We start from the raw sequence: 21,610 nt of genomic DNA on the forward strand, positions 1-21,610 counted from the left end.
ATGTAAAAACACGGCACGCCCGCTTTGGGGCGAACATTTCCGGGTCACGTAGACCTAAACGGTCTTTAGAAATAACTATATATATATAACTATATATATAAATAATTATGCCTGGTCTTTTAGCCGGTAAAATATATATATATATATATATATATATATATATATATATATATATATATAATATATAAATACATAAAAACTATATACATAAATGAAACTGTATATATATATATATATATATATATATATATATATATATATATATATATATATATATATATATATATATATGTTTTCATATGTTATTTATATTTCATAGTTTATTACAGTATAAGCATTTTTTTTGTCCCATACTTGATCTGTGATACAAGTAAAATTTACATTGGGGCCTGGTATCTTTTTATATAACAAACTACCAACGTTAAGTAAAGTTAGTCAGAAGTGGTTTTTGATATGGCTGAAAAAGTCTGAATAAATCATCAAATAATGATCCATTTAACAGTTATATCATGAATCAGTCATAAAAAGTAAACAAAGTTTAACCAATAATATTTATTCTTTACATCTAACGGTAGAGAAATTTCAGGAAATGTCGGCGCAAATGACAGTGGTTACAAAAATAAAGCACATTCTTATGGAAATATATGCAGGAGGGAATATATGACCAAGACAGAAAACTAGACTTACAAATGTTGGACAAGAAATATGGGCATTTATCAATTGCGTGTCAAAATACAATTGTCCTTACTAAACCATTTACTCAAAAGTATGTGCTGGTAACATTTGACAATGATGGTAGGCTACATGATTTAATTCAAGTACTGTTGTACATGTTTAGGTCAGTAAACAATGTCAGAAATGGTCAAAATCACTTCTGTTGGGCTTCATCACCATTTAGTGATAGATCAATGTATGGCCTGCAGCCCTCCACAGACACAAATCTATACGTACATACTAGACTGGGGGAAGAGATTCCATTCAGATGAACACAACGGTATTTCAGTCAAATTTCCATCAATACATTGGTAATTGCATTTCAACATCAATGTGCGCTCACTGTAACCTTCACCTCCTTTATCATTTCATGCAGCTATGACAGGCTTATAAATATGCACTAGTAAACTGTAGTAGTAAACTAACAATGTGCAAATTAAGCTCTACCATTAATATGCTGCCTCTCCAACTGTACAATGCATTGTAGTGCACCAAAACATTTGACAAGCTAATATTAACATAACTTGTTAGAGACTGAGAGACTGGAATGACTTGCATCAATTCATCAACTGTAAACCATAAATATAATTACCTTAGGGCAGCAACTCCTGTGAACACTTAAATATACTGATCTGAGCAAGAAACAGATATCTCAAAGAGATACAGTGGCTTTTACAAACACTAGCCAAATAATCTCAGTTGACTTCATACTTCATCAGTGGTTCTTAAACTTCTTCATGTCAAGGAAACTCAGTGGTTCTCAAACTTTTTCATGTCAAGGACACCCAAATTAATATGTATTTGGCTGCAGAAAATAATTATTTTGTGCAAGGTATCCCCATACACAGGTATTGTTATAATATTTCAAAAATATTCCAAATTCTTCACTTTTTTTCTCCCAGATTATTTTCAAATAGCCGATATATCTGGGTTTAAAGTGGTAAAACTGATTTTAATGGGGACCCCCTGGAACCCTTTCAAGGACCCCTGGAGGTCCACGGACCCCACTTGGAGAACCACTGCTTTATATCATCTTAATGTAGACAAGGTAAACAAAGACGTATGCGCAAAATTGCGCATGAAATGTTTTCAAGTACAGCAGCACAAACGTATATAAAAAAGCCGGAAAAGTACTACAATAAAAATACAAATATAGTGGATGGATGAAGGTTTCATCTGTGTGGCAATTGTCCTCTCAATTCTTCGCCAGGATGTACAAAAAGGCAGTTGAAGGTCTTTACTAGTATAAAGTCTCCATCTTTGTTAAGCTATTGCCTTTGCTTCTGGCAGGAACGCCTCCCAAAACTTTGTAATCTGGAACAAAGTTAGATTTAGAAGGGTAAGAAGTAAGTTAATGAAGCCTCATGTGACTCATGTGCACAAAAAATCTTTCTGGACCTGGGCCGTAGCGTGACGGTCCAGGCACCCTAGGCTGCAATGCCGGCCTGGCAGCGTGTCGCGGGTTCGACTCCCGTTCCCGAAGACCTTTGCTGCGTGTCACCCCCCCCACCCCCCCCCCACCCCCCCATCTCTCTCCCCATTTCCTGTCAGCCTACTTTCCCTATCCCTCTCTAGAAAATAAAGGCATAAAAAGCCAAAAAAAATATTTTTAAAATATATATATATTTCTGGCTGCACAGATGTCAAATTAAGATTGCTTGATTAAGTTTATTTGTGCATCATGAAATAATTTTTTACATCTGCACTGATGGTGATGGTTTGCAAAAAAAGACTCGCTTAAGGTTAAGGTAATGGAGTATGGAGAAACTTTAACCATACTTGAAATCTAAAAATAACAAAAAAAAGTGTTTTGTGTGTATGATGCTCTGACTGAACGATAACCCACCTTTTAAAGCATATCATTTTAAATATTAAACGGAGCGAAACAGTTTTTGATGACAATATGCTCAAAATAAATCGGCATAACAGCAAATAAGTATTGCTATCTATCTATATTCAAGTTTTTACAAATCACCAGTTTCACAAAGTTTGTCAATGTTTTATCATTATTATTATTACTAGACATAACAGTAAAAAACAATCTTCCATTTTGTCTCACATAACGCCAGTAGTATCTCCACAAACCCCCGTTAAGAGATTAAATGTATTTCTGATATACAGTTTGCATAACTAGCAATTACGTTTGATACGATAGGGGGGTGCCACGGTTTGCTATAATGTATGAAAATAGAATGCCTGTGAATCAGCTTTGCATTCACTATATTTAGTTTACCATTTATTAAATTGCAAACAATATGAACTGAATTCAAGGGACTGTCATCTGCATCAATAAAACTTCCATTTCAATTTCAGTGACCTCCTTTGTCCTAACCCTATCAGGTGAGAGCAATGACTACAGCTGTCTTGTATGAGGTAAGGTAGGATAGGCTAGTATAGAGTACTTATTTATTCCTTTAATGTACAGTATATGATGCAGTGCTGATGCACTGTAGCTTGAAGTTATTGGCCATGACCATCATAATGTTTCAATCCTCTACATTTTGGAATCCTGATTAACTTGCCAATAGCCTTGTTACTAGTAGCTGGATCTGGTGCTACTGCTAGTTTAAGCTTTGACCAGAAGATTTGGTGGAGAGACAGTAAGTGCCTGTGGACATTAGAAACCTGAACACAAAACATTTTATAATTGTTTTATACTATATTTTGTGGTGTCATGTGGTAAAATGAACTTGTTTAGGTTGGAATAAGCTCGGAAGTCTGAACTACGGGCCCTGTATTACAATTTCAGATCATAGAAACATTACCCGTTGCTGGGACTGCAGCATCGACTCCAAATATCTCACTATCTGGCTCTTGAAGTCCTTGGCCTTTTCACTCTGAAAGGTAAACAAGATTGTTTTGTGTTCTTCACCATTGTACAACCCATAAAATTTTGTGTAAATGCCATTTGGCTTTTCATGTGTAAGAGTCCATATACGTACCTCAAACCTAAGTACTTCCTTGCGTACAGTCACGCCAATCCTGTCAAAATCCCTCTCGTACTGAGTGACTCTTGCTTCCCACTGAGGACATCGAAGAGAAGAGGGAGAAGTATTTGAAATGGTCCCAGTACCCTGACGACATTACGCCCCCCCCCCCTTCATTCATGGCCAATAGTTAATGTTTATTTAAAACCAAAATGTGTCTTTCAAGGGTTATTGTGGAGCTTTATATCAATGAAGGAGAAATAATCTGAACCAGAATATTATACACAGAGTAGAACTGCGGTTACTGCAACATTTAATACTTCTGTAGAACCTTTAATGATTCAGGAGAGGTCTTCATCCTCAGTTAAGTGTTACAGTAGCCTACCTCAGTGATCTCGTCTTTGGCTTGGTGCAGTTTGTCCGGCTTGTTGGCCCACAACAGCTTGGCCTCCACTTCCCTCTTCTTCTGGAGTGTGCTTTGAGCCTCCTGCCAGCGCTGCCATGCCCGCATACGCTGATCAAAACAACCCTATGGACACAATGGACCTTTTTCACAGACCTGTCATAACAGGATAAACACAGCTGTGGCTAATACAATTAATAACGGTTATGGTTGATTTAGGTGTACCAGTTAGCAAGCATTGACAATACTATTGCCCGTTTTCAGTGCTGGCTTTTTGGAATACTCCAAGTATAGTGCAAATAGAGGAGATTTGCACTATATTGAGTGCACCTTTCTAGTAGAGATATGAATGACTGACCAAAATCAGAGTTTATTCAACTGCTATTAATAACGAATATATAAATAAATATTACACCAATACTAGGTATCCTCAAAAATGTAGTTACTATGGGCAGGGTTTGGAAGACAATATAGCCGTTGCAAAATTATAAACATTGTAATAATCGATTTTATCCTCAAAAACGATTATTCGAATATATTCGATTATTCTGACACATCCCTACTTTCTAGTTATGATTCTGGTTCTCTATGTCTCATGTGGCCTTTGGTGGATAACAGCATTAGATAAATAGATGGCCTCCTCCACAAACAGGAAACTCACAATTGAGTCTAGAGTAGATTATTTTATTATATCAAAACATTGGTCTATCTTGCACATAATATATCATTGCTGTCAGGCAGAAACCAGCCAACTTAATTTTCCCGTTTTTTTTCCATAAATCAGTGCTATAACACCCTTTACATCTGTGTGTTGATTAAAAAAATATTGAACCAATGAAAAGTTCTGACAAAACCAGCTAACTCCATTGGATCCTCACACCAAAGGGGGGGTGGAGTTAGCTGGTTTTGCTGACTCCAGGCTCCACCCCCTTTTGACCTCCAACCTCATTGTGAGCTTGGAGGTCCATTTAGCTGTTCTTATCAATGAACAAAACCTCCCAACTCCACTTTTTGTCATTACTGAAAAATGTACATTTTGGCGCACACACACACGTAAAAGAAAGTAATTGTGCTCCAGTGCCATGTAGTGTCGATTAGACTTATATGTCACCCTGAGATTCTTTGCCGAGTATGACATGATGAAACCTGAGGCCATGACCAATTCAGGCAATCCAATTTTCCTCTAGAGAGATTCTGGATAACAGGTGACATTTTCAACAACATTTTTTATGGAACAATGGTGCTGACATAGTTGACACAGGTCTGAAAAATGTATGCCAAGGCAATCTGACCCTGTGCCTATACCAGTGGTTCTCAACCTTTTCCGGATCAGGTCCCACTTGAAAATCTTGAAATCATTTGCAACCCACCCATCTGACCACTTAAGTGGTTGCGTGCATTTTCAGAGCATGTTTATTGCAATGATCAATCAATCGGTTGTGTTCCACCTTGGATCAAGTGTGAGCGAGCATACCCTGACTGCAGCCATCAAGCGAATGTAGTCGGCCAACAGCTCAGCAAGAATGAAGAAGTCACTGGCTGCCTGGTCCTGGTGCAGCTGTTCCATCTTGTCCTCCACCTCTGCCAGCTGAGACAGGGCCCGTGATAGAGCGCTGTTGTCCTCCGAGTTGCCCAACATGGCCATGCTTTTGGCAAATACTGCTGTGTTCCCACACAGCTCTAGAGAAAAAGAGTGTGAGTGTGGCGGGGCACAAAATACATGTATGTTATTGCCAAAGACCGTGATAGGGGGAGAAACATTATCGATGCATTATGCTCCATAGGGGCCGAAGAGCATAAGTAAGTACAGCTCAACACTGACCATTTGCTTTTGCCATAATTTAAACGTTTTCTTCCCTTTCCTTTTGTTGGTGGAAAACAATCCCTGACAATATATACTGTAATGCATGTATGCAGTAAGATAAGTCATAGAATAAAAAGACAGAATGAAAACCCAAATGTGATATGCAGTAGATTATCGCACAGGAAATCAACAATGCCAGGTAATCTAACCTGCGGCCTACAGCCTACTACAAATTATACACAGCAAAAATTTGATTATCACATACTCAGCCTTATTTTGCCACTAAGAATGAGAAAATGGCATTTGATTTGGCCATGTTTGACATATTGCGTTTCTTCAACAACTCCCATGGTTACAGTTCCGCGCACATTGGCACTTTTGCTTGTACCGATTTGTCAGCTATCCGTTGTATTTAGCCATCATCCCTAAGGATTATAAACTATCACTCTCTCCGTCCTTTTATCTGTCTCCTCACTCAGGGCAAATAAAGACTAGGTATGTGATACAATGTGGAACTCACCTTTCCTGTGATTGACCAGGGAGTCTACCATCGCATGGAGCTTCCTCAGTTGCTGTTCCTCATTCTCCACCTCCTGGAGCTTGTCCTCAAACCACTGGGACACAGTAACATTGGGAAGTTCAAGGTGATTGGACATGTTGCAGTATAACAGATCCTCAGAAGTACTTAAATAAAAGAGTAATTTAATACTTATAACCATGCTACATTAATTTGAAACATACTTCCACACATCCAAGTATTACCCTCTCCCCCTATTGGTAGCTCCATGATATTACTCAGGTATTACGGGTCTGGTCAGTTTGATCTAAGCGCTCAGTTATCTCTCCGTTCCAGCCCTGGTGTTGACCATGGGGTTACTTCTTTCTTTTGGGAAGATGGGTTTGTGAGCTTAGCTGTCTTTCTTTAAATTATTTAGGGGTGAGATGCCCAGTGTTCACACTGGATGCTACAAAGATACAGGCTACGATTAGTTTTCAATGGTATCCAGAAACATGAATATACAAAGAACGGTCTGGCCCCAGACCGGTCTGGCCCCATGTGCTGGGTGGGCGTTTTGCAGAAACCAAAAAGTGGAAGAGCCAATCAGCGTCTGTCAATCACAGGGCCCTGAGTGCACACTCTGGGGCATCACCTCCTTTTTATGTACAAACAAGAACTCGGTTTGGCTCCTCCTCTTTCTTAGTCCACTTCCACCAGGTTCTTCTGTGATTATTCCTACTAACAACAACACTACATGTTTAGGGCAGCGGTGCTGGTTTCAACTTCAGATACAAATCTACAAATATGCTCTGTAGCTTTGTATCTTTTGTATCTGCCAGTGTGAACACAGCATCAATGCAAGTTGATTGTGGCCAGCCTACTGTATCTCTCCTATTTTCTTCTTGTGATTTTTTTATGTTTATTGTTTGGCATTCCCCCCAAAAATGTAATGTATGTTAATGACCTTATTTCAAAAGGTCACAGTGCACAACAGCAAGCTAAATACATATTGTCATTTTAAAACATTATTCAAAATGATAAGCCCCCTTACAGTGTCAGACTCATTAATTTTGATAGTCATCTTGTTGACAGCATCTGACGCCTTGTTGATCATCTTCAGGAAGCCTGCGCCACTCAGTGCTTGGGTGTTCACTGCTCTGGGTAGCTGAAGACACACTCACACATGAAGGCAGGTGGATAAATGGACACAAAAAAAGATCCTTCAGTGCTAAAATAATCTTGTAAATTACAGAATTCCACAACTGACGTCAATTGACAATCCTAACATAAACACAACTATTAGTAGAGCTGTCACAATAATTACATTGTACTTCTACGATTAACTCATTTTCCTGCCAATGATTAATACCTAAATACAAGCATTTTAACCATGCACCAAACCATCAAAGAGATAGCTAAACACATTAAATTCTTACTTTAAACTGTACCAAAACTTAACCATCCCAAACAACCATGTTTTACTTTATACCTAAATTTAACCATCTTTAACTTAACGTCTATACAACATTTTTTTATTTGATACCTTAACTTACCCATCTCAATTCCTAAACATAGGCATTTTAACTGTATACCTATATGTATCCATCTGATCCTTAAAACACAACTATTTTACCCTTGTATCTAAACTCAACTATTTGTGCATTAAATGTGAACTGAATCTAGGACAATTACCATTACATGACATGGCCTAATACACAATTTTTAAGCATGATTGGTCAATATGACTACCAAATTAATATAGACAAATTCAGGCTGTAAACATTAATACAGCTGTCCTAAACATTCCAAACTTTGTGAATAAACGGTTTGTAACCGTTTCCCTAGGAAATCATAGATATCCATACGTTATAAATCCATTATTAACAGAACATGCTTTCAGTTTGCTTTGAGCCTACCCCTTCCTAATGATGTAAAAACAGCTGACCCATTGGTGACTAGGGTTTGTTCATACAAAGCACATAACTACTGTATGAAGTGAAGAGAATTGGGCATTTATGAATAGTGGTACAAAGTGTGGTGTGGTGGCAATACCTCATCCCTCTCCAAGAACTCACGGACATCAGGGTCTTGCAGGAGTGATGGATGTGACACTACTCTCTGAAGATACCTGAAAATCATACAGTAGCAACATGTGTATAACCATAATTTCCATTCATAGTGACACCATCCAGAGGCCACTGTGAGTTTTTAATGCATGAATGACAAGCAGGTGCATAAAAGGAACCAATAATAACAGTTAAAGTATTATATTTGGGACTGAAAACGTATGTAAAGGACTAGGATATTTAAAAAAATTACAGCTTCATCTTGCATAAGGGTATTAATTATCTAGGCTACAATTGCGTAGGTTGTGTCCGTGGTGCGTGCGTAATGATTTGATTTTTCAACAAGGTATTGCATCATTAGTTTCATGGTAAAGCATGTTCTTCATAATAATGAGCAATAGTCTAAAAGTTGGGTCTGCGCAAGGTTGATTGATTCATCTGGCCAAATATGGTCGTATGGTGACATAATTATATGTCGGGAGTGCGTCTATGCATCTGTTAGATGCAACTTTGAAGCTTCTGTACTCGTGCTGTTTTTACATTTATGTCTAATAAAATATTCAATCAATCAATCTTTTTCCATCACTGCTGACGTGTACACGCCATTTTTTGAAAACGGTTATTCAAATAATAGAAAGTAAATTAATACATTAATTTATTGAAATTAACACCCAGAAAATAGCCAAAACTGAGCACATTTCGATCTATAAGGCCAAATCTCAGTTAAAAAAATAAAAAGGTCCCGACGGACCACCTGACGGACCCCTAACCGACGGGACGACGATATCCAACGCTTCCCGACGCCAAGTTGGCTCAAAATCGGTGCGGTGGAAAGCTACCTTTAATCTACTACAGTCTCCTCACTCTCATGAAGACTTTTAATTCAAGTGGTGTTGTTTGTTTACGGGTTGGAACCCTGTGTGCATTCCATATTCCTGGTTTAACCACGCTACGAGACCTGACGCTGAAATGGACAGCTGTTGTCTCTGCTTCATCTTCAATGAAATGCTGTGAGTGCATTGTTCTTGATTCGTGGTATAAGACAACTTTGTGTATTCATTACATTGTCTGTGGCAGCTCCACATGGAACTCCACAGTAACTCCACAGAGCAGCTCCGAGTGAATGATCTCCGACATCAGTGCACTGCGCGAGCAAGCGAGCGAAAAAGAGAGAGCGAGAGAGAGAAAAAGAGAGAGAGCGAGAGCGGACCAGCTACAGAGAGGTGCAGAGGATTTGAAATGTGTCTGATTTACAGACAGTGATAATAAAAAAAAGACATGCGTTTTTTTATCAGTCAGGATGTCCAGAAGGAATTGTATTTTTCGGTCTCGGCCATAAAAAAAACTGTAAAAAACGGCAATTATCGGACTAATGCGACCTGAGAGAGAGAACGAGAGATTATTATTATTTTAATATCTACAAGCTCACAACGCGTCACGTTGCGATGGTTTGTGAGCTATTTGGGCTAATGTTCCCCCCGGAATATGGATGCACTACATTAAGCATGTAAGGGCAGCACCCTCACCTCTCCAGAGCTGCTCTTCTTCTCTCCACAAACTCCACTGATGAAGAGTCGTCCTTTCCAACTTTCACTTTGGTCATTCCTGTTTGTACCAAGTTAAACACAATAGTGAATGGATTAAAACTCACCAAATGAACTCGCTTGTTTGGTGAATAACAGAACAGGAGGACAATACAACCCACCCATAACACTCTTCTCAGGTGGTGGTGGAATGACACAGCCATTCAGCGAATGCTTGACTGACAGCTTCTCGTACAAACCCAGGAAGTCACTGAAACGCCTTCTTACGGAAAAGGTCTTATTCCTGAACATCGGCAAAGAAGTCTGGTGGAGAAATGGGCCAGAAAGAAATAGTGTCGAGTGTTAAAAGTTTTAACATTCAAAAGGCAATGAATTCTGTAAATCACAGGGAAATATTTGAAATAGGCATCCTAATAAAATAAGTTTGGTGGATTTTGCAGCTAAATACGGTGACAGGGAATGTAGATAGATATATTGGAATTTCCATGCATACCCGAGTGGATACTTTGTAAGCCAAGTATGCATTCATGCCATCCCCTGCATGGAAAGATTACATTGGCAAGTAACCAAGATGAGAAAGAAATATTCTGCTGCTTTGCTGGATGCTTGCAATAATACCAACCAACAAAAACATTTTACAATTGCGTGCATTATGACAGAAATGCAATATAGTCTTAACACAGTGCAGGCATACAATGAATAACCTTCCTTGAGTATAGACAATAACACTGACCAACTTTCTCTGGGTTGGTGACAGCAATATCCACATCAAAACTATCCTTAGCCTCTGCCTCCTCCAACTGCAAAAGAACAGTGCAATAAGCTTTATTTTAAATATATGGCAATACGTTAATGACAAATAAAACCTTCTTGATGGCAATATAATAAGTACGTTGCAGATGGATATGGAATCAGTTTTGTCCAGTTGTGTATAATGTGCTACAGTGAGTGTGCCAAGAGTATAAAGGCTTTTCTTCTAACTAAACATTACATCTGATTTAATTAATGAATGACTTGCCCACCAAGCTGTGCTAGTGAGTGAATGAAACGGCAACACGATTAGGCACACTGCCTTAGTCTTAAGCCCTGCCCTGTACCTGCTCGGTGGATTTAGGCTGCACTGCTGCTGTGCTGGTAGTTAGCAAAGAGGCAGGTCTAGATGCAGTGGAGGTGGGTAGCTCCTTCCTGGATGCACTACTGTGTTCCTCTGTGGTCAGCTGTTCCATAGGTGCTTCTAAGTTACAAGGAAAAAGTGTAATTTCTTCAACCTCAGGCTTAGCCAGGATAATAATATGCTGATAAGAATTCAATTATGAAAAGAAAAAACATATCAAGGGCAATGTGCTGTGAGATGAAATGGAGGGGAGTTTCAATACCTCCAAACAGATCGTCATCACAGTGAAGCCCATTGGATTTGGAAGCGGAGCTGAGGTTTGGTGCTGTGCTGCCGACTTCCTCTTCACCGAACAGATCTGGGCGCTCCTCACTTGAAGCATCTGGCTGGGTAGCCACATTGTTGGTCTATTTTAGGAAAATAACAATGTCCGTAATGTTCTAATAACGAGTTATCACATCACTCGCAAAAGCAAAATCCATTTGTAAAATGATTATTGAATGATAAATGATTTAAAAGGCGCAGTAAGTGATTGTTTGAAGTGAATTAGCTCTATATTCTGATAGTAATCAGTTTTATAGTGTTTGATCAGTATCAGGGTCTCTCCAGCTCTTTAGTAAACAGAAAATACATTTTCAGTTCAGGATACCGTTTTTATTCAATCAGAAGAGAGAACACATACAGAATACAGGATAAACAAGTGAAATTTTAACTGATGAAACAAAGAAATGATCAGACAAAATTGGAACTAGAACACTATTAGAAATTGAAGCTGATAAATAGGTACTCTCTCCTGATTAGAAGAAACTGCCAACCCACCTGAAAATATATTTTCTGTTTATTAAAGAGCTGGAGAGACCGTTCACTTTTAAACAAAAAATAATAATAAAAAAAAACATATTATCACTTTAATACAGCATACTTCAGAATAAAACTAACAGGACATTACAATCATCTCCATTCAGCTGAAGGCTTCTTGGACATAGATAAGCGTATGGTTGCGTGCAATGGGTGGGATCAACTAGTTATCAGTCAAGGGCTAGAGTGGTTTTGCTAAGAGAACATTAGCTTAAGTTCCGTTACAAATTTGACATACCGCCAAGATATACTACTTAGTGAAAGCATAATTCAGTTGCTTGCGAGGGAAGAGGGGGAATTAAGGCTGGACTTGTAGTCTTGCACTATCATAGATGTATTTTATAGATTTTTATATTTGCATATCTATAATAGTCTTGGGCTGCACCCCTCTGGGTGCCCTGGACTTTCACCAGTCAAGTCCGTATTTCTCCAAACATGTACACATGCAAAATATAAGGCACTTATCCGGTTGCCCCAAATGTAAACTCGGTATTCGGAATCATTGTGCACTGTATCAATCCATATTTCTCAATAAATATGCATTTTAATTCCGTTGGTGGCCGAACGCCATTCCCCCCCTCTTTTACTTCCTGTTTACATTGAGTATAATTCCGGCATTCACCGGATGCGCCCCGTCACTACCGGTCATTGAGGAATATGGAAATTTCCGACAGAATCCGACACAGACGGGATTAAAACACATATCTATTGAAACATACGTACTAATACAGTGCACACGGGTTCCTAATATAGAGTTAACACCCGGGGCTACAGGGTCAGCACTTTATATGTTTTTTTGTTCTACATGTATGGAGAAGTACGGGCATTCCGCGGATGTCCAGTGATAATTGGGGGGGTGCAGCCCAAGACTATCATAGATACGAAACTAAAAGTAAGACTCGATAAAATACATCTGATAGTCTTGATCAAAGGCTACTGGAATTGAATGATTTGGGATGTAAAAGTTGGTGACTAAATTACCGCACTGTTATGAAACTTCAGCTTATTATGCTGTTTTACGAAAGTGAAAACAAACATTTGATTTAAGAGCTATTTCAATAATATGCCTTCGATGATGTGAATTCCGGGGTCAGTCAAATTGGGTCAGTTGACAACAAGTTCATGTCAACTTCCTCGCTCATCATCAGCATAACGTTAAAACACTTACAAACTTCTACTTCGACTATCTATGGGTGAGTTGAATGAATACATACACTGCACACAAAGACATCCGCTCCCTCGTCACTATCTCCATCTCCCATGTCAGAAAGTCCTGCTTCTTGATCCTCTGTTGCAGGGAAAGGAGGGGGGCTACGATCTGAGCTGGCCGCCATATTCCTTGTTGTGAGGAATGGATTATTTACGTAGACGGAAGTGCAAGCCGAGCACTTCTTCTTCTTTGTGGAGTTTTATGGCGGTTGGCATCCGTATAGTTGCATTACTGCCTCCCTCTGTTCATCTCAGTGCCTTTACATGTCTATCCCATAGAGTTAAAAATATGGTCTTTCCCACAAACCGGTTTCTTTGACAAATCTAAAAAACGTTATTCTCCCCGTTACGTGGTATCTATCTTCTGCTGCACGAATATATTTTTATGAATGTAGTAGCCTGCACCCATCCAAGGTTACTTGAAGTAACCTTGGATGGGTGCAGGCTACTACATTCATCGACTATGCATGCACGATGCACCTCATCATACCATAGCGCCACATATAGGCCTTAAAAACAAGGCTCCAGACATCCCAAAACAAACTGGTAAGGCTACTTTTTGGCCTTACATCAACAACTCATTTAACCCCTGCTCACTTTGCAAGGGTCGGATGGCTCAGGGTAGAGGACAGAGTACACAACTTGCAATGGGCCTGGTCTACAAGATACACTACACCACAAAGACACCCATGTACCTGTCAAAATACTTCAATCCTGTCCATAATCACAACACCAGAGGGAGCTCCACTAATCACGTCCAACCCAGATTTGTCTCTAACAAGGGGTTCAATTCCTCCTGCTATGCCACTAAAATGTGGAACTTACCAACAGTTGTAAAGGAGTGTAAATCCCTACTCTCCTTTAAAACCACTCTATAAGAGCACTTACAGGTGGAGCAATTCGAAACTGGCCCCTGTGAAAGCCCCCCCCCGTTTTGCATAGTAGTGTATATTTATTTATTAATGTTTTGATGAATTGAGTACAAAGGACCCCAATGGAAACAAGCCATGGGCTTTCTTGGGTTGAAAATCCTCTTAGCAGACCTTGTATGGAACTGTACTTTCCTGTGCTTTTTTTGCAAACTTATATATATTTAATACAAAAGTATTCAATCAATCAATCAATTGTCCCTTTAGTTTTGCACTTTTGTGTTTTTGATTTATTGTATTTTGTGTCTGGCTGCTTCCCACATGAGCGTGCATGAGTTTATGATCACTGAAAGAAGGGTATTCATTTTGTGGTGAGTGGCGACTGACCCCATCCAAGACTCAGAGACAGCAGTTGTGAAAGCCAAAACTATGGCATTTATACAGAGATAAGTGATGGATATTTTCTAATCACTCAATGAGATTCAAATTAATTTCACAGAGACAATAGTAAGACTCACACAGGCAGCCATTGTGTAATAGATTACATTAATTCCAGAGATCGGACGAAGGTTGACAGGACCAGAATGATGCTAGGCTAAGTGGCTCTCCCTTCCTAAACAGTCAATGCAAGGGGCTTATAACAGGACCCTTTATCTCATGTGTAACCCATAGCAACCTAAACAATGATATCATGGGTGGTACAGAGAAGAGTATACCGGGCGCATATGGACTCCTTCTCCTTCCATTGGCCGAGAGGGAATCTGGCCATCTTTGCTTCGTTTCCTTGGCAACCAATTTCCTTTATGCTTTAATCAACACAAGTTCGTAGTGACATCAACACTCCTGTAAGTCCAGTAAACCATCCGAGATTAACCTACTATCTGATATTGTCATGACATTCCTGGAGGCCAGCTAGACAAAAACAAAGTTAGTGGCAGAAATGAAGCCGGCAGTGACCTTGCAAAGGATTGAGAAGCAATTAACATGACTGAGTTATGCCAAAAATGACACTTATACAAAATGATGCACAAATCAGGATCTAATATATTAATAATGACTATTAAAAATCACATCCAGTGTGAAGTGAGCGGTGCTATTTATGAGTTATTAATTTCATCATGCATCTCGGTAGCCAATCACAACACGTCCTGCGAAGTGACGTGCTTACATTTTTTACATTATTATTAATTTCATCATGCGTCTCGCTAGCCAATCACAGCGCGTCTGCGAAGTTTGAAGTTAATTTCATCATGTGTCTCACTAGCCAATCACAGCACGTCCTGCAGAGCTTAGCCTATGGGCGTGTTTTCCACAGCATGGCGTCACAGCGAAAGACACATTTTCACGACGGAAAGAAAAACTTTCACCACGGATGGGTCCTAAACCCTCTTATAGGAGCGGTTGCACCGCTCAAAAATAGATCTAACAGTAAGTATAAATGCACATTTCATCAGTGTTTTCTTCAGTATCCTAGGTTTGCCTACAAAGCAAAAGAAAGGTAATGTCAGTACGTGATTCATCAGTAACAGAATGTAGTGGGGAATAGTGGAAATCTCGCTTACCACCTGAGTACCCGTCCATTCACTGAGGAGAGCCAGTTCGTGAGTGAGTCTTTTGTGGCTCCACCTAGTCGGTCAGCACAGGTGTCGTCAAATCAGGCTGAGTGAGGAGGTAGATTGGCTGGGACCGCCCTTCAATGAATCGGCCTAGGCTGGGGCGCTGTACTCTGCCCCTGTCCTATTCAACTGTTTCCTAGGCTGTGTGTTTTCCACTTCCTGTCGATTTCATTGGATATCATTGGTCATCTGACCAGTTTCATTGGATTTCATTGGATCAAATCGACAGGAAGTGGAAAACACACAGCCTAGGAAACAGGTGAATACTGCCTCGCCGAGGTGCTTACCTGTCAGGCGGTTCCCCAGCGAGACTCCACTATTTACATGACACCAGCAGCCTGTAGTAGTCAGTATATCGCCTGTGATGTGTTCAACTTGATGTGAACCAACTAGGTTTTGTGTATAGTAATGTATAACAGCTGGTTCACTGGATTGCCCAGGGTCCCTGCGTCCCTATTGTGCCTTGCTATATTTGTCTCCGCCATGCCGAAGGTATGGTGGAGAGTATGTTTTACCCCCTGTCCGTCCGTCCGTCCGTGTGTGTGTGTCCGTCTGTCACCAGCTCCCATAGGCTAAGCTTTGCAGGACGTGCTGCAACCTGACCTGGCGGAGACCTGTGCTCCGAGGAGCACATCTTCTAATTGTCTCCGCCAGAGGTGGAGAGTATGTTTTCGTTCCCGTCCCGCTGTGTGTCCCCCCCCTAGCCAAGCTAACATTGGTCAAGCTTCACGTGACACGTGACAATATGTTGTCACCAATGCTTTTGATTGGCTAGCGAGACGCATGACGAAATAAAATCCTATAAATAGGTGTGTCACTTCAAAAAGCCATTTATGTTTTTTGAAGTGAGGTAACATTGGTCAAGCTAACATTGGTCAAGTGACACGTGACAATATGTAATATAAATAGGTAAGACAGGATTAATCAGGAACAGTACTGGCGGAGACCTGTGCTCCGAGGAGCACATTTTCTAGTTTATTTATGTATTTGTTTAGTTGTTTATTTATTTATAGTGGGATAACAGTTGTTTTCTCTTCTTATAGGGCTATGTTGTTTTCAGTTATTGTTGGCAGTCATGACAGCCAGTTCCCACCTGATGTCATGTGGGAGTTCAGACTGCTCCACACCGTACTGAATAACTGCTAGCTTGCATAACATCTTCAGATTAGGACTTAAATCTAAGATATACAGGTCATTAGGTTTGTAGACTCCTCCAAAGATGATGATACGATCTCCCACCATGCAACAACCCATCCAAGACATCCTACACGGGGCTTTCCCTTTGGGCTCAACCTTCTTCCATGAGCAGGTCTGTGGATTGAATATCCACAGATCATTGAAGGTCTGGTTAGAGTGGTAGCCACCAACTATGTACCCATTGTAGGCAAAGGCTGAATGACCACAGCGTCGTTCTGGAAGAAGCTGTGCAGGAGGTGTGCTCAGCCAGCAGTTGGTCTCTGTGTCAAACACCATGATGTTGTTGTAGCGGTCACCCAAGTCCCCCTTGCCCCCAAATACAAACATCTTTGTCCCGATGATGGTGGCAGAGTGACTTGATGAAACAGGTGGTGGTGTGCCTCTGGTGTTAATTAAAGCCCAGATCATTATGGTGGTGTCCAACTTGTAGATGTCATTAGTGCATCCAGTCAGCTGGGTGTCTCCTCCATAAATATACATGACCTTCCTCAAGACACAGGCTGAGTGGTAGTGCCTCGGCTTTGGAACAGTACCAGCAATTTGGGGTTTGGACCATCTGTGATTGTCAACATCAAATGAATAAAACACGCTACTGTAAGTATGTCCCCCCCAGATGTAGACAATATCTTCTACCAGAACAGCTGTGTGGCCCATGCGCACGTAGGGAACCTCAAGGTGATGTTCTCCTTTTCCATTTGTCCATGGGGGCAACTTCCTCCAGCGTAGAGACAATGTGTTGAAGATGTAGACATCTATCTGATCACTGTTCTTGTTACTGTATCATTCAAATGAGTACACCTTGTGTCCGACTACCACAGCAGCTGGGTAGTATTCCTTATCTCCTTTCAGATGTATCGTCCAGTGAAACATTTAACACACCAGTGCCACTTTGTGAATCAGTGCAACTAATTTACAGAAGAGGTTGTTAGAAGGCAGTCCAATTTGTTGCCAATTTGCTGAATGATGTTGTGTTGGAAAATACAATAACGACATTTAAAAGGATAATTACATCTGATGTCAAAATGATGTTGTGATATCATTGCGTGATGACATCATTATATGGAATAGCTAATGACGTTACTCAACCTGAATGGCTATTTTAGCTAAATCTATAATCTGCATTCTTACAGTAATATGACATCAGTAATCCATATTTGGCATAGTGTGATAAAAACACACTATCTGTGTGTGTGAATGAATGACTCCTCTGACAGGAGGGAAAATTATAATGTATCTTTGTGATGCTGAGCTGGCATTAGGACCATGCTTATTGTCTCCGCCAGGCCGAAAGGCATGGCGAGAGAGTATGTTTTACCCCCTGTCCGTCCGTCCGTCCGTCCGTCCGTCCGTGTGTCCGTCCGTCCGTTCGTCCGTGTGTCCGTGTCCGTCCGTCCTTCTGTCTGTGACCAGCTAATCTCCGCCACTGTTGGCCCGGTCGCTGTGAAACTGCGCACACACACTCCATGGATGCCACAGCAGAACCTCTGCCCCACATTTTTCAGATCAGCCTGCCATAGCGCCACCATGAGGCCGACTTTTGCAAAACAATTTTTTTTATATTACTCCTACAGATTTTATCCAAAAAACACAAATCGGTGCACAGTATCTCTATAGTCATGTGATCAACACGGATCTTTCCGATTTTCCATATTCCATCCTGATTGGCTAAGATTGGCGTCCAAAGTTTGCAGGATTGGTTCGTTTTGAACAAAATGCCTCAAACGCAGCATGCGATTTCCGTGAAATTCCCACTTGGCCCAGGAAGAAATGCCACTTGAAAACTTTCAAATTAGCCTCATGGTGGCGCTATAACAGGCCGATTCCCGATTTTAACTGCACCAATCTGCCTGAGACTTTGCATGCACACTCCCTAGAGGCCAAGGAAAGACCTTTGCCCTGCATTTTTCACACATGCCTTATAGAGCGCCACCAGGAGGCTGACTTTTGTAAAACCATGTTTTTTTCCTATTACTCCTTCACATTCTGTCCAAAAATCACGCAAATCGGGACACAGTATCTCTATAGTCAGGTGATCAAGACGGATGTGTCCGATATTTCTTATTCCATCCTACTTGGCTAACATTGGCTTCCAAAGTTTGCAGGATAGGTCCGTTTTGAACAAAATTCTTCAAATCATGAACGCGATTTCTGTGAAATTTTGCAACATTGGCTTCTATTTTGAACAAAATGCCTCAAATCATGAACGCAGCGTGCGATTTCCGTGAAATGTTGCACGCACATTCCCACTAGGCCAAGGAAGAAATGCCACCCTTTTCACAGTGGCCAGTTATAGCGCCACCAGCAGGTCTAATTTAGCAAACCACATTGTTGGAACAAAATGCCTCAAATCATGAATGCCATGTCTGATTGCTGTGAAAGGCCTAAGAAGAAATGGCACCCTTTTCACATTCGCCTATTATAGCGCCACCAGGAGGCCATAATAACCTACCTGACCTGGCGGAGACTCGTGATCTGAGGAGCACTTTTTCTAGTTTAATATTAATCCATTCATCTATTGCTCTCCTAACCTATTAAGTAATAAAGATCAGTACCATTGTACTATGATTTTATACACTGTTTGTCATTCATTTGAATAAATATTTATTTAATTGTCGATTTTATTTCATTGTGGTGACCTGAATAGCATGATGAGGATGTTGGATATAGATGGACAGAAAAGGCAATTCTGCAATGTGGCCTGCATACATCTAGCCCTAGAATGTCTGTGATCTTACATACATTTCATGTATTCCAAATACAGTCATAGATCACTCTGGCCGACGCGCTGTGTAGTCACGATCTGTGCGGTCGTAAAAGTGCTCTAAACTCCGTCTGTACTCACCCAATAATTAATTCCTAAGACTTGGAGTCAGATATTGTCCTCTAGTTTCATATCCATTTGAAAGTTCTGCCAGAAAACGTGTGTTTAGTCAAATATCTCCACTTTTCCACGAGCTGCACACGGACGACTTTCTGTCACCTATTATTGATGTAACCCAGGGCATGCTCTAATGATTTTGCAAGGGGAGCCATTAATGCTCTGGGTCATCATTGTGGCCAAATCTAATATGGCCACATGAAAAAAGGTTTGACTAAAACCTTTGAACAAAATGCGCTATAAATGCAAACTTGGTGTCTAAATCATGTTTTTTTTTACAGTTAGAAACATGTTGGAATGCTCATCTTTATGACTGGGTGTGGCTGGACCTCTATTTTGCATATTTCAAAATATTCGTTTTGTGTTTTACTTACATTAATCTTTATCATTTTTGCCAAACTTGGTATCTACTTTATGCTTTTTGAGCATTAGCAACACATTGGAATGCTCATATTTATGATTGAATCCATCTAGAGCACTCTGACTTGCTTATTACAAATATGGCCACTATACCAAACATGTTATTTAACATAAAGTTTCATCCAGATTGAGTGTATAGTTGTAGGAATGAGTTAAGATCAAACTGGAGAAAACAATGTCATTTTATTGAAACAATATAATATGACTAGAACCCAAATTATACAGCAACAGCCAGTACAGTGTATGCACATCAATGCTCAGCATAAATTGAATACTACTATCATAATAGTCAAAGTGTATGTATGGTGTATGGAATTTGAACAATATGTTTAAATTAGAATCAGAAAAGGTAATTGCTAAACGTTGCTAGAAATTTGTCTTGGTGTTGCTACAACAACAGAACAGCTCTGCAATAACTGATACATACAGCACTGCACCACACCCCCCCACACAAACACACACGTTGCATATGCTGCTCAGTCCTTTTGATTCCTCGGGGTGATGACTGTTTTTTAATGTCCTAATCATACAAAATCTATATATCGAGATGCAACAGACTCCAGCTTTGTAGCATTTGCTGTGTCCACTACTACATGATACTTTGCAGCCACAGTGGAGGAGGATGGCACAAGCTTTACTGGCATCTGCAAGATGGGTCCAGTAAGGTTCCCAGGTTCTGACATGCTGAATCAGTGCAGCTTAGGTGGGAGGAAGGTTCTCAAAGGACCTGGTACCATTTGACCAACATCAGCCTGCCCTGACTATGGAAAAGGAGTGCAGGTATCTCAAAGAAACCCTGGTCACCCTCACCTTGGAACCAACCTTGAAAAGATCAACTCCGATTTCCATGTCCAAAGATTGGAGTGTATGGTCATCATCATATACAGCAATAGCCGTGGTGGCCACAGCAGAGTAGATGAATCCTAACAGTGGCTTTTCTCAGTCCCTCAAGAACATTCCTTCCACCCATGCTGCACTGATTCAGCACGTACAAACTGCTGCAGACCAGCTTCGATTGGAATCAGACAACCTCCGTCCAACAAAATATCCCAGATTTCAATAGGTTGGGCTGGTACTAGGACTCCATGACTCCATGACTATGTTAATTGTTGAACATACTGTATTAGCTGTAGCTGTATCATTAGGAATGAGTTCTGCTGTTAAATTATCCTATTGTTTCAATACAATTACATTGTAAGATACATTGGTTGTTTCATAACATAGTGGCCATATTTGTGATAATCAAATTAGTGTCCTCTAGATAGTTTAAATCATAAAGATAATCATTCAACATGTTTCTAATTGTCAAAAAACATTATTTAGACGTAGCTCATGTGGTTCAAACATTATAGCCAAAATCAGGTGGCGGCCATATTGGATTTGGCCACTATGATGACCCTGATGGTTGCTGGCTAGGGCACCCTTGCTAAATCATTAGAGCATGCCTTGCTTGGGTTATATTTGGGACAATTGTGGTGCTTTTAGATTGATT

The 21,610-nt window shown here is 40.2% G+C and overlaps 1 protein-coding gene across 1 annotated transcript; it reads right to left on the reverse strand.

Moving 5' to 3' along the window:
* Positions 1-544: 544 nt before the first annotated feature.
* LOC308092616 (sorting nexin-1-like) lies at positions 545-13,270 on the reverse strand. The gene is made up of 15 exons (XM_080438626.1): positions 13,144-13,270; positions 11,334-11,478; positions 11,055-11,191; positions 10,691-10,757; positions 10,451-10,494; positions 10,119-10,260; positions 9,940-10,018; positions 8,400-8,475; positions 7,399-7,512; positions 6,369-6,462; positions 5,519-5,724; positions 4,027-4,170; positions 3,657-3,737; positions 3,480-3,551; positions 545-2,028 (listed from the first exon to the last, which is right to left on the reverse strand). The coding sequence occupies exons 1-15, from the start codon at positions 13,261-13,263 to the stop codon at positions 1,978-1,980; spliced, it is 1,572 nt and encodes a 523-aa protein (XP_080294752.1). The 5' UTR covers positions 13,264-13,270; the 3' UTR covers positions 545-1,977.
* Positions 13,271-21,610: the final 8,340 nt, after the last annotated feature.

Source organism: Gymnoscopelus braueri (assembly GCF_963280865.1).
Source record: "Gymnoscopelus braueri genome assembly, chromosome: 1".
Taxonomy (NCBI): domain Eukaryota; kingdom Metazoa; phylum Chordata; class Actinopteri; order Myctophiformes; family Myctophidae; genus Gymnoscopelus; species Gymnoscopelus braueri.